Genomic DNA, 13,809 nt, shown 5'->3' on the forward strand with positions numbered 1-13,809 from the left:
CACTGGGCAAAACTATGCCAGGTCCGACCTGGCATAGTTTTGCGTAAGTTTTAGAATGTGTGCAGGCACAGGGCAGGAATGCTTCATGCCGCCCACTCCGCCGGTGACCCCTCCATGCCCCCATGGTGTGGGGTGGCGTTTTTAGGAAAATAATAGCAATTTCTTGCAGTGCACAAGAATTTAATTATTTCAATGCTTTTATGCCAGAAAACTGGTGTAGAAGCAATGATAAATATCCCTCATAATTCACATGTAAAATATTTTTTAGATATCCAGGAAATGTGTGATCAGTGGGTTCCTCTTGCCTGCACAATTCTGAAAACATATATGCCTGGTCCAGTGTACATGATAGGAACAATATTCATTTTTATTATATTCTATGAAAGACTCTGCCCAATACAATCATCTTCCACCGAACAGACACGAATAAAGTAGCTATATGTAACCACCTGACTACTAGAGGATCTCTACTATTGCACAGTGTACATTTGTCTTAGTGAGTCTCCATTTTTCCATAGACCAACGTCACCAGGGTCTCCACCAAAATGGCTCCGTCACTGGAGACGGAAGTTTACACGGAGCTATCCCCGCTCCCTCAAACAGCGTGGGGTTTGGAGGAAGCTGCTGAGAGATTGGGGTGATGGATGGGTAAATCAGCGGTGACCCGCTGCTGAGCCCAGTAGGTTGGTAAGTAAGGCTTCATCTTTCTGTATGTGGAGACTAGAGTTCGGTGAGGTTTACAGATCCCTATCACACTGGAGTCTAGTTTACATGAGAACTACTACACTTCCCTCCCCAGTCCTGTGTATAACATTCGTTCTTGAAGTGCTCTTTGATAAGGCTACAATGGTGTTTGTTTATGGGTGACATACTGCCCATTGGATGTAGTGCGCTGACTGTGCAGTAGTGTACTGTAGGCAGAGGGAGCTGTACTAATATTAATAATTAAAGGGATCAGAAAGTAATGCTGTATCCTTCCCTTCTTGTCAGTCTGCTGTGTACACACATTACAGCTCACAACACTGCTGATGGTGATGGGCACAAAACAGCTACCACATTGAGTTAAAATGTGATTTCTTATATGTTACAATGTAAAGGTATATTTAGTCCAGTAATTTGCTCCAAAAAAACAGGGATGTGACTAAGAATCTGCCTGGTTAATTCTATGCCGAGCCCTGTCTGGTGTAGAATTGCACTATAACCTGCATCCAGATTCAGCATAGGATTCAGGATGCATATAGTCAATGTGGCTGGGAGGGCGAAGCCAGCCCTCTGGGCATAAGGGTGGCGTACGCTTGTAGGCCGGTTTTGTCTCACCATAGATTCCCCACAATGTGTATTCATATCTAAAGTGTATGTTCAAAAGAACGGTCTGGGAAATTATGTGGCAAAATCCCTTCCCTATTGACATAAAGGGTTTTCCGACTTTCATAAAAACTTTACTGGTGGGCTGTGAGGGAAAAAAAACTATAAAAATGTATTTGCACAATTTTCTTGTGAGCACAGTTTTTACGACTGTGCGTTCCAAATAACCTCTACTTTATTCCTTGGGTACAATCATGGGGTTATCAAATTTATATGACATGTCCTGGAGGCTCGTACGGACTCCAGGCTGCCATGTGAACAGATCGTCGCTTCCCAATGATGTCATGGGAGCGACGATCCACCCCAAGATAGAGGTGCCATTTTACCCCACTAACCTAAAACTACTAGCCCCATCATGTAGGGAATGAATTGTCCTTTCTAGAATTCAGTCTTTCATTTGGAGGGGAAGGTAATCAATTGCACAATTTTACACCAGGTAGGACCTGGCTTAGAAATGCGAGAATGCCGGTGTATGATAAATGTCCCCCCCTCCCCCCTATATTTGTAAATGTACACTACATTTAAAGATCCAGTTCCTGCCTATTTTTTGTCTGCTTGCATGTTCATTTCTGTAGCTCACACAACCATAAGGTTTATGTGATCTGAAAGATGAGCTCATTCTCTTTAATATGATACATGTATGTTTAGAGGTACTTCTGATGTGACGCTACACACACAACACTACTGAAGTAGATAGTTACCTAGTAGTTTAGTGGGGTACAACCTTTCGGTTTAAGTAGTATGTCCCTTGGCTTATCTTCGGAAAAGAACTTAAAATAAATAGGCTGATTTTTTTTTTTTTGTCTGTCATAATCTTCCTGTATGAATGTATCCTGAAAACTTGTGTGTATCTTTTTATATGACTGCACATGTAACATGTAGATTTTTCTATAGATGCCATGAGTGGAGGCCTTGCACCAAGCAAGAGTACTGTGTATGTGTCTAATCTTCCATTCTCCCTCACCAATAATGACCTTCACAGGGTAGGTATCTGCATCTCTTAAGCACATCTAAAATGTTTTTATTAAAGGGGTTTCCCAGTTACAACAAGTTAGACCCTATCCATAGGATAGGTATCGGTAGGGGTCTCAGTGGTGGGCCCCCCATGGATCACAAGAACAGGGGATTATTGTTCCGACATTTTACCTGAAAAGAATGGAGGGGCAGGTCGGACATGTACCCTGCCACGGTCTATGGAACTGATGGGGGTAGCCAAGAACGGACACCTGTTGTCATGATCCGTGGAGGTCCATCCACTGAGACTCCATCAATAAGCAAGTAAGCCCCTATCCAATGGACTGCATTGGAAAACCCCTTTAAAGCGGAATTGTCATTTCACTTATTTTTCTTATGTGTAGGGGATATGCGTCAAAAAATTTCTAATATGACGCATCTGGGTGGTTTGTGAACTTTTATTACGAATGTACCTTGAAAGCTTCCGCTGTTCTGTAAATGCTTGTTGCTATGCAAAAGCCGTCTTTATCACCCTCACTGCTCCTGCCTATTTGTATATTTACAGCTAAATCTTTCCCTGCACGTAAAAACCTATTTATTCTTTGTTTATCTAGACTGTCAGACTTGATAGCCGACATCGTCCAGTAACACACTAGTGATCTGCTGGGAGAGACGAGAGCCGGAAAGTGAGTCATCAGAGGTCACAGTCAGAGGAAAGCTAAAGATTTTACTACAAAATTCATTGAAAATATGAAGTTTCCCTCTGATGACTCACTGTTCAACTCTCCTCTCTCCCAGCAGATCACTAGTGAGTACATTGACTATACCAGTGAGCCATCTTCATTCTGTATAGCACATGATGAAGATAGATTTTACGTAGCAACAGGCATTTACAGAACAGGGGAAGCGTTCAGATAAAAGCTCACAAAACCCTCTACTAAACTATATTAAAAATTTTTAAGCATATCCTCGAAATGATTGGTTAATATTTGCCAAGCAGGCAGATGGCAGGGGTGTATATGCACGAAAACTTATATCAACGTTAGGTGTACAGGCAGTCCCCGGGTTACATACAAGATAGGGTCCGGAGGTTTGTTCTTAAGTTGAATTTGTATGTAAGTCGAAACTGCATATTTTATAATTGAAGTTCTAGACAATTTTTTTTTCTTTTGCCCAAGTGACAATTGGAGTTTCAAAATTTTTGGTGTAATTGGACCAAGAATTATCAATAAAGCTTCATTACTGACACCTTACAGCTGATCATTGCAGTCTGGGACTATAGTAACATCCAGAGAGCTTTACCAGAGGTCACAGTGGGCAGAGGGGTCCATCTCTAACTATGGGTTGTCTGTAAGTCGGGTGTCCTTAAGCAGGGGACCGCCTGTATATGGAAGGAGCTACGATAAAGAATCAAACTTCAGAATGCTGGTATGAGTCTCCCAGCATTTTCTGTTTTGTCAAAAAAAAAGTCAAAGGATCTATAAAATTCTAGGCTTTCTTCCCTTAGGAAAAGCCATTTCAGGTCTCCTTGTCAGAGCTAGCTGAAGGAGAAGAGATCCATGGTGCAGATCCAACAAACAGCTTTTCCCCTTCACCATGGCAGCACCACCTGCGAGAGAGGGATCTGTCCCCTGGATACTGAGACACTGCTCCCTCCTAGCCTCAGTGGTTTTCTGTCCCTGAAGGAAACCTGAGTGTGCCTAGCATGGCGAAGAGGATTGCTATCTAGTATCTGTCTGAGGGCAGATCTGACCCCCGGCCGATGAGCTGGAGTTCGTCCAAATGTGGAGTTCTGGATCTGATCCAAAGTAACAATCGGGGTGCCGCCTGTACGTCAGCAATGATGACAGCTGCCATGCGATGAGCCCAAGCCCTAGAAGTATCTTGCTGAATCCGGTTGAGAGCGCCTGTTCTAGTTTCCTGCTGGCCTCTGTATAGGAGCGGGTGTAAGGGGAGACGGGTCTGGCGCCTCCAGCAGCAGATTTCAAAGTTGCGTGTGTGCAACGATCCCTCTTCTCCAGGGCAACTTGATAGTTGTGAGTGCTTTGGTGCTGAGAGGACGGGTCTTCTGGTGTGGCAGGACATGTGGCCATACTGGCATCCCACACAGAAATTTCCAGTTGGATTGTGTCTAGTCTGTTAGGCTACATGCACACAAATGTTTCACTGCCCGGCCGTAGCGGGACATGTCCTATCTGCTCCTGTATGCAGAGTGGTAGCACCGTATTGCTCCATCCAGTCAATGCCATCTATGGGGGCCGTATGTACGGCCACAAGTTTGCGGCCGTACATGGGTCCCCCTGACGGTCGTGTGCATACTAAAGAGTTGCATACTCTCAATTATTGCCTGTGAGTGTCCTCTACAGCTTAGAGCAACAAAAAGGTTTCTAATCTCTCAGGCGGGTGCTGTCGTGGTGATGAGGAAAATATGAATTGCTTACCGGTAATGTTCTTTCCACAGCACTGTAGTAATTCCTACCCTGGAATTGTTTCTGGTGATGGTTATCACATATGGAAAAAAAAAAAGTTGGTATACATTTTAAGATGTTATTTCACTAAATTTAACTATAAGTGTTCTTGAAGACTCTGTAAACTACTGAGGTTAAGAGGGAGGCATGTCTCTCTTTAGGGTTTCCGTACACGGTGGGCGTCAGCTGTATTATACGCTGGCAATTAAAGGGGTTGTCTGACTGTAAACAAAAAAAAAAACCTTGGTGGCCGGGAGTGGGCTGCTGAAAAAAAAACATTTACTTGCCTCTCGGTGTCCTGGGGTGTCATCTCTAAGGTCCATGCCCCATGTAAACAAACAGTAGCACGGGAGCCACGCTGTGTTTAGCTGCCAGCAGAGGGGGCCTTCCACTCCCTGTAGCCAGCCTGTTCATTTACATGGGGCACAGACTGGAGAGACGGCAGGGAGGGTGCCAGGAGGTAAGTAAATGTTCATTTTTATTTAAGCAGCCACCTCCCGGTCACCAAGGAATTTTTTTCTTTTTTTACAATCGCTTATACTTGACTATATATGGTACTTACTCTAGTTGGTGCCCTAAAAATAAAGCTCTGTAAAGTGATGAAGCGCAGCTCAGTTGGATTTACTAATAAAATCCTTTCCTTTTTTTTCAGATCTTTTCTAAATATGGAAAAGTAGTGAAGTAAGTAAATGTATATAAAAAAAAAACACTGATTGCATCTGTGTTTTAAACTTACAAGTATACATGCATTTTATACCTTGTTTAGTGGGCCACTGGTGATAAAAAACAAATCTAGGGACTTTTTTTTTTTAATTTCAAATACCTTTATTTCTGTTAAGTATACGATTTTCTAATACATGATAATCCATACCTTACCATCTGGATCACTGCTATTCCTACCTTAACTATACCTTGTCAGAGTAGACATAACAAGACACCAGTGGGTCAGGTGGGAACTTTGGATTGGGGTTCAATACTTAAACTCTCACCGCCTCTCCCCATGCCACACATTACACTTGATAATACAGATATATGCTACAGACATATACACACAGCACTGTATTCATACACCTCACATGTACTTCCAGCAGCCTCCCCTCAGTTATGCAGTGTCCACCACCAGCCTTCCCTTAGTGATCACATATTCTCGCAGTGCCCCTTATATTTAAAAATAAAAAGAGTACTATCCTCCTGCGTTCTGGCTTCCTCTTCCCTCCCTTGTCTTCCAGCATCAGAAGTATTGTATATATCATATTATAACGCTTGGTGGAGGTGGTACACTTCCTTTAATACACTTAGGTGGTGGAAGCAGTTGCCATGTGCTGATTCAAGGCGCACAACAATAATTGTTGAACATCTGCTTGGATATATTATATATTTTGAATGTTCTTTTCATTTCTGTGTTCTAGGGTCACTATTTTAAAGGAGAAAGACTCCCGGAGGAGTAAAGGAGTTGCCTTTGTGCTGTTTCTAGATAAAGAAGCAGCTCAGAATTGTGTCCGAGCTCTGAACAATAAACAAGTATGCTTTTTCATACTGCATTTGGGATAATTGATATATAAAATAGGTATTTTATATAAATGCTTTCTTATCTTTCAGCTCTTTGGCAGAGCAATAAAAGCAAGCATTGCCATTGACAATGGTAGAGCAGCAGAATTTATACGGAGACGTAACTACACTGACAAATCCAGATGCTATGAATGTGGGGTGAGTAAATATTCCCTGCCTTGTAATGCTCTCGCCATCCATTTGGCTTGTGAATATGCCCCATAGGAGGGAACTGTTCAGTGGTACAGCCTCCTTGCACATCCTAGCAGGAATTATTATTGTGTGGCTTCTGACGCACTTTGTCCTTTAGGTGCATCTGGGATTTTCACAGAACAAAGTTAAGATAGTTCCCAGATTCCTACAGTAATGAGAAACTCTATTTTTATTAACAGAGCTTGAATATACACTAAACTTGTAGCTGAGTTACTAGCAGTCAAAAAAGTCAATTTTAACCCCTTCACAACTGCCTTTCAACTATATATATATCCTATTTGAACATGGCCCGTGCAGACAGCACATATATATACATTAGTGTCGCACTTAATCTGGAGCTGTGGCACTTAGAAGCACAATTCTGGTGTCCTATAGAGGAGAACTTTCATGTAACAGCGGGATTGTGTTTCTAGGTGAAACCTGAGATATGAATTGCTAAATTTTCTGAAAAAATAAAAATTAAATGCAGTCGGTTCCAATCGCAAATATCAGCGTGGTGTCAGCAGTAATATACAGCTGATACCCGCTGCTTTTGGTGCCAACTCCGTTTGTGAGCCAGTGCCAGAAGCGCAACGTAATATAATTTCCCGGTGTGGGAGGTATCTTCCCACAGGGATGTTCTATTACATCCAAGTGTGGGAAGGGATTAAATATGATAAAAAAAAATTTTTGGGCAAAAGTGGTAACACCGCACTGTGATTCAACCTGATATGGCAGGTCATATTTCTGCCAAAATTTCCGTCACAGCAACTCTGCTGGCGAGGGGAGGGGTGAAGAGCCATTCTTTTCCACCCAGCGGGGTGCTTCGGCACAGGGGAGCACCACCTCCATAAGTTAGTTTTTTTTTTCCCTACAATTTTCTTATCATTCAGCAGGAAGCTTCATTGTTTACTTCCTGTGGATATGAAGTGGCCTGTGTTCATGTGATATCACACAAGTGTACGGCTCATTACATCAAACCAATCTGATTACTTTGTGTAACATCACAACACTGCAGACTGGTTAGGAGAAAAACATTTTCACCACTTGTTACATGTTGTTTTCTTTTATAATCTAAAGGACACGGGACACTTGAGTTATGCTTGTCCAAAAAATATGCTGGGAGATCGTGAACCTCCACAAAAGAAAGAGAAGAAAAGAAAACGAAGGGTTGAAGTAGAAGAAGTGTAAGGAGAAAAACATTTTCGACATCCAGTAGAGTATTATTATTACATGTACCATCCTTAGACTTATTTTATCCTTCAGAGTCGAAGAAGAAGAGAGTGAAGACGAAGGTGAAGACCCTGCTCTTGACAGCCTTAGTCAAGCCATAGCTTTCCAGGTACAGTTGCATGTGTCTCTTCTGTTCTCTATTTGTCCCTTCATCCAAGTCTGTGAACCTGCACAACTTTCTTTTATCTCTCACCTCTCCTCAGGCTACACCACATATTCCTTTACTATTTGCAGCTTCCTCCTCCCTGTCCCTGCTCTCCAGGCACTTTACCTATATAGCAGGGATGCTTTTCATTCTTAGTAATTGCACAGTACAAACTAGACAATTCAAGCAAGTTCATTTAGCTGCCAGTTTCTACTACTTTTCCATGGTCAATAAGAAATAATAACAGCATGAAATACATGGACTTCTAAGGCAAATATATGAAGAACACAATATGGGCATCTATGTAATGTGTATCATTAATGGGTTAAAAATGAAAAGAAGGGCTCCTGTTATGCTGGAAAACACAAAAAACAGCCCAGTCATAGATGGCCGAAAAAAGAAGTTGGTCATAATGTGATTAATAGAAAATACATCCTTACGGTATTTCTTATTTTCATTATAGCAAGCAAGAATTGAAGAAGAAAAAATCAAAATCAGACAAACACGAGGGGAATCATCTACATCAGACGACTCAAGACGACCTAGAATAAAAAAGAGTGCATATTTCAGTGATGAAGAAGAACTAAGTGACTGAGTATATACTACAGATCAGTGTTACACACACAGTCTTGCTAATATTTCACTTACAGATGGCACCTGCCATTTAAATTTCATCTTCTAAAGTGATCAAAAGATTTTCCCCCATGGTTTTTATCCATATGTGTTATTTTATTAATTTCTTATTTTAGTTGTACAGTTTTGGTTTCTATATAAACTTTCTGAGCTTTGCCAGATTGATATATGTCAAGTAGCTGATTCACACAAAAAGAATAACTGGTTGGAAAGTGATTACAGGCAGTCCCCAGGTTACATACAAGATAGGGTCCGGAGGTTTGTTCTTAAGTTGAATTTGTATGTAAGTCGAAACTGTATATTTTATAATTGAAGTTCTAGACAAATTTTTTTCTTTTGTCCCAGTGATAATTGGAGTTTCAAAATTTTTGGTGTAATTGGACCAAGGATTATCAATAAAGCTTCATTACAGACATCTTACAGCTGATCATTGCAGCCTGGGACTATGGTAAAGCATCCAGAGAGCTTCACCAGACGTCAGAGGGGTCCGTCTGTAACTATGGGTTGTCTGTAAGCCGGGTGTCCTTAAGTAGGGGACCGCCTGTAATAACTACACCAATCATCTATGTAGACAATATGGCAGACCAATAAGCATTCTAAGCCACCTTTGTTGATCAAGGATAACAAGTTACTTGTTATCAGTTACTTGATCATAAGTAACTGATGAAAAGTTAGTGAGGTCATTTATCTTTAGACTGGAAAGGTGTGCGTGCGAGTAGTATATTTGGCATCTGAGCCTGTTGTTTATTTGTGAATTTTTGACCAACCCCTCCTTCTCTCGTCTGCTTGAGAGTGAAGATTATTTTCACAAAAAATTGTCCACATCTGGATTCTAAAGATAAATAGGGCACAACTGTGAAAATCTGTGAAAAAGTGTTTTTTTTTCTTTTTTCTTTGCAAAAAAGTCAATTATAAGAAAAGAAAAACTAAGATAAGCAGTAGACAGGCAAAGTTGCCAACCACTGCCTTCACCTGTTGGTTAACTAATCCACACTAGGTAAACATATCTTTAAAAACTACTGTACAGCAATATAACTATCCCTATATTGTTCCTACCAATGACATGTCTACGTTATTCTTTGGGTCGGTACAATCATAGGGGATACCAATTTTTTATAGGTTTTATAATGTTTTCATACATTTAAAAAATTAAAACCTCCTGTACTAAAATTTTTGGGGGGGATTTTGCCATCTTCTGGCGCCAATAACTTTTTCATACTTCAGTGTATGGAGCTGCGGGTGGTGTCATTTTGCGCGACTTTTGATTACGTTTTCAATGCTACCAGTTTTAGGACTGTACGACCTTTTGATCTTTTTTTTTAATTTTTTTTTAATATTTTTCAAAATGGCAAAAAAGTGCCATTTTTTTATTTCAGGCACTTTTTTCTGTAATGGGGTTAAATGCAGTGAAAAACCATTATTATATTTTGATTGGGCATTTTTCGGACACGGCAATACCTAATGTGTTTCTGATTTTTACTGTTTATTTATATCAGTTCTAGGGAAAGGGGGGTGATTTGAATATTTAGGGGTTTTTTTTATAATTTTTTTATTTTTACTTTCACTATTTCTTACACACCCCCTTGGGTACTATAACCCTAGGTTGTCTGATCGATACTACCATATACAGTATGGCAGTATATGGGGATTTTCCACCTCATTCATTAAAATGCACAAATCACACATTGTAATGAATGGGTTAAAATGAGACAGCCTTGGGTCTTCTGAAGACCTGAGGCAGTCATGGCGACCGGCCGCTGCTCCTAGATGATGACACGGGGAGCGGCGATCATCACCATGATGGCGGCGCATCTTTTTGAAGCCGCCGGCAGCTCTGGGCAATAATGCAGCAAAGAGCAGCCGATCGCATGCGTTTCTCTGGAAACGCATGTGCATTCGGGCCGAGGACCTCCCCCTGTGCACTAGTGTCGCGTTATGAACGGACGTCTAGCGGTACGTGTGACCGCGGCTTTAGGGTGAAGACACACGTGGCGTTTTTAGGCCGTTTTTAGTTAGTGCGTTTTCAGATCGTGAAAAACGCATGCGTTTTTGACCAGTTTGAATTAAGATAATTGGTCAAACCGTTGATTCGCCGTACACACGTGTGCGTGCTGATAAGGGAACATTGAGGACTCTTTCCAACAGGCAATTACGTTCAGTTAAAAGAGCAGCTGCAAAAATGCCTTGTAAGGCCGCGGTCACACGTACCGCTAGGCGTCCGTTCATAATGCGACGCTAACCCAGAGAAACACATGCGATCGGCTTAACAATCACATGCGTTTCCCTGGAAACGCATGTGCACTCGGGCCGAGGACCTCCCCCTGTGCGCTAGCATCGCGTTATGACGGACGCCTAGCAGTACGTGTGACCGCGGCCTAATAGCAGCAGACAAGTCTTTGAAGCTGCTGGTGCCTCCAACATGCCCCGAACAACAAGATGCAGGGTCCTTCAGAGGTTTGCAGCTGTGCGTAAGACATCTTGTCGACCTCCTCTATCAACTGCTACAAACATAAATGGCTCAAGTGGGCCAAACAATACATGAAGAGTGACTTCAAAACTGTTTTGTTCACTGATGAGTGCCATGCAAGGCTCGATGGTCCAGATGGATGGAGTGGAGGATGGCTGGTTGACGGACACCCCATGCAAACACGGCTATGGTGCCAACAAGGAGGAGGTAGATTAATGTTTTGGGGTGGAATCTTGGGGAGTGAGATTGTCGGCCCCTTTGGGATCCCTGAAGGGGTAAAGATGAACTCCATAATGTATGTGGAGTTTCTCAAACAGCACTTCCTGCCATGGTTCAAGAAGAACCATGCATTCCACAGCAAGATCATTTTGATGCATGATAATGCACCGTCTCATGCTGTAAATAACACATCTGCATCTCTGGCTGCTATGGGCATAAAAGGGGACAAAATGATGGTGTGGCTCCCATGACCTCAACCCCATTGAGAACCTTTGGAGCAGTGTTGGCGAACCTATGGCATGGGTGCCAGAGGTGGTACTCAGAGCCCTTTTTGTGGGCACCCCGGCTGTCACCCCAGGACGAAATTCACCAGTCAGGACTCTTCCTGCAGTCCAAGACAATTTTAGAGATGTTGCTCTCTGCGTTCTTTTAAGGGCGCGTTCACACGTTGCGTTTTGGTTGCGTTCTCATTGCGTTTGAAACGCATATACAACAGCGGATGTGAGGTAATTTGCCTAATTACATTACCGTTTACGTTTGTAAACGCAATGTTAACGCATGTGTTAACAAAATGCATGCGTTAACGCGTTAACATCGCATTTACAATGCGTTTTGTAAACGAAAACGTTTACAGTGATGTAGTTAGGCAAATCACCTCTCTTCAGCTGTTTCAAACGCAATGAAAACGCGACCAAAACGCAAAGTGTGAACGCGCCCTGAGGCGGCGATTGGAACTGCAAGAAGAGTGAGAAGGTGTGGACAGGGCCGCATTATCTTTGGAGGTCTTCCTGCTGGCCCCACTATTCTTCCTGTACAGATATACCCTGGGGAGGCGCTATAAAGATGCGCACATGAAGTACACATTGTGCCAAAATCTTAGTTGAGGATGTAAGTTATCTTCAAGTTTTCTCTAGAACAGGGTGCACAACCCTTATTGGTCCTATGACTGCATTGTCATACCACTTAGCTTCAAGGGGCCGCACTAGTAACCAGCTCCCTAGATGCACCAACATCCACAGTACAGCAACCCCAAAAATCAAATACGGCATTTGTATCCCCCCAGACCAAACACAATATAATACACAACCCAGTGGAAACAAAAAATCCAGTGCTCAGACCTGAGGGCGCGGTCCCACGTTGCGTTTGCAGACGCAGACCAAACCGCGGTCCAATCGCATCGGCGTTTCTCTATGTTTCTATTGAAAACGCCGATGCGATTGGACCGCGGACCGCCCGGTGGGCGCGGTTTGGTCTGCGTTTGCAAACGCAACGTGGGACGGCGCCCTGACAATAATAATGGAGATCACCTGAAGCTAATAATAAGGGGTTCTCCAGTGATAGAGGCTAACTTGCTGATTGCTGGGGGTCTCAGTGATGGGCCCCTCACAGATCATGAGAACTAGGGTCTGGTGTACATCGGTTGTACCCAGAAATGAAAAAAAGCAGCCGGTCATGCATGTGCTGGCTGTTCTATTCATCTCTATGGCGCTGAGGAAGATATCCAATTATGGCCGCAGTCACACGTACCGCTAGGCGTCCGTTCATAATGCGACGCTAGCGCACAGGAGGAGGTCCTCGGCCCAAACGCACATGCGTTTCCAGAGAAACGCATGCGATCGGCTTAACAATCGCATGCGTTTCCGTTCGGGCCGAGGACCTCCCCCTGTGCGGTAGTGTCACGTTATGAACGGACGCCTAGCGGTACGTGTGACCGCGGCCTATGGCGATTGGCCATCTCTGTCACCACCATAGAGTAGAATGGATCAGCCGATGCATATGTGACTAGCTGTTTTATTCATTTGGGATACACCCATGTTGATCAGAGCTAAGCTGTTTGTCACTGGAGAACCCCTTTAATAATGCCCCCCCCTGCATACAATAATATTGGTGACCCTTTGAGCAGACCGAAACTGGCGAAGCCCCCCCCAGAGCTGACTATTATGCTGCAGAACCTCCAGAACAGATTATTATACCAGAGACCCATAAGAGTAGACTGGGCTATACATTAAATTGTCTGATGACATGTCATTTGTGGTCTTGTGTAAATGTATATGGTTATGCATGTAATAGTTAAGTCATATATAAGAGTATGTGTTAATACTTAAAGGGATATTCCCATTTCAGCAAACTAACATTGTTTTTATGGTAAAAAGCTTATACAATCTTTCAATATACTTTCTGTATCAATTAGAAAGCTTCTACATAGGCATCCAGTGGACAGATCTCTGACCTTGGTCACACAGGTGCATGGCTCGTTAGTATCAGGGAGTAATCAGAGCCATGTGATATAACGAGCCGTGCACCTGTGTGACCATGGACAGATTTCTGTCCACTGGATGTAGAAGAAGAAGCTTTCTATAGAAGGAAGCTAGCAGAGATCTAGAAAACCACAAGGAAAGTATATGGGAAAGTTGTATAAATTTTTATAATACAAACAATAACATTAATTTGCAGTAATGGGAATACCCCTTTAATCATATTTAATATGATCTTGTTATACATGTAAAGGGTAAGTAATATATCAAAGTGTCTGGTGATAACATGTCATGAATTTCATGATGCCTGTCATTTGTTGTACACTGGGA

General features: G+C 42.6%; 1 protein-coding gene across 1 annotated transcript; it reads left to right on the forward strand.

Annotated features, from left to right (window-relative positions):
* Positions 1-529: 529 nt before the first annotated feature.
* ZCRB1 (zinc finger CCHC-type and RNA binding motif containing 1) lies at positions 530-8,707 on the forward strand. The gene is made up of 8 exons (XM_072146867.1): positions 530-687; positions 2,260-2,348; positions 5,440-5,468; positions 6,197-6,308; positions 6,387-6,494; positions 7,608-7,714; positions 7,794-7,869; positions 8,369-8,707. The coding sequence occupies exons 2-8, from the start codon at positions 2,265-2,267 to the stop codon at positions 8,498-8,500; spliced, it is 648 nt and encodes a 215-aa protein (XP_072002968.1). The 5' UTR covers positions 530-687; positions 2,260-2,264; the 3' UTR covers positions 8,501-8,707.
* Positions 8,708-13,809: the final 5,102 nt, after the last annotated feature.

This window comes from Engystomops pustulosus, chromosome 4 (genome assembly GCF_040894005.1).
Source record: "Engystomops pustulosus chromosome 4, aEngPut4.maternal, whole genome shotgun sequence".
Taxonomy (NCBI): domain Eukaryota; kingdom Metazoa; phylum Chordata; class Amphibia; order Anura; family Leptodactylidae; genus Engystomops; species Engystomops pustulosus.

Excerpts from the sequence above, each read along its gene's own strand:
- ZCRB1 (XM_072146867.1), top strand. The coding sequence starts at position 2,265 with ATGAGTGGAGGCCTTGCACCAAGCAAGAGTACTGTGTATGTGTCTAAT. Across the intron at positions 2,349-5,439 it reads CCAATAATGACCTTCACAGG|ATCTTTTCTAAATATGGAAA; the intron begins GTAGGTATCTGC and ends CTTTTTTTTCAG. Across the intron at positions 7,715-7,793 it reads AGGGTTGAAGTAGAAGAAGT|AGTCGAAGAAGAAGAGAGTG; the intron begins GTAAGGAGAAAA and ends TTTATCCTTCAG.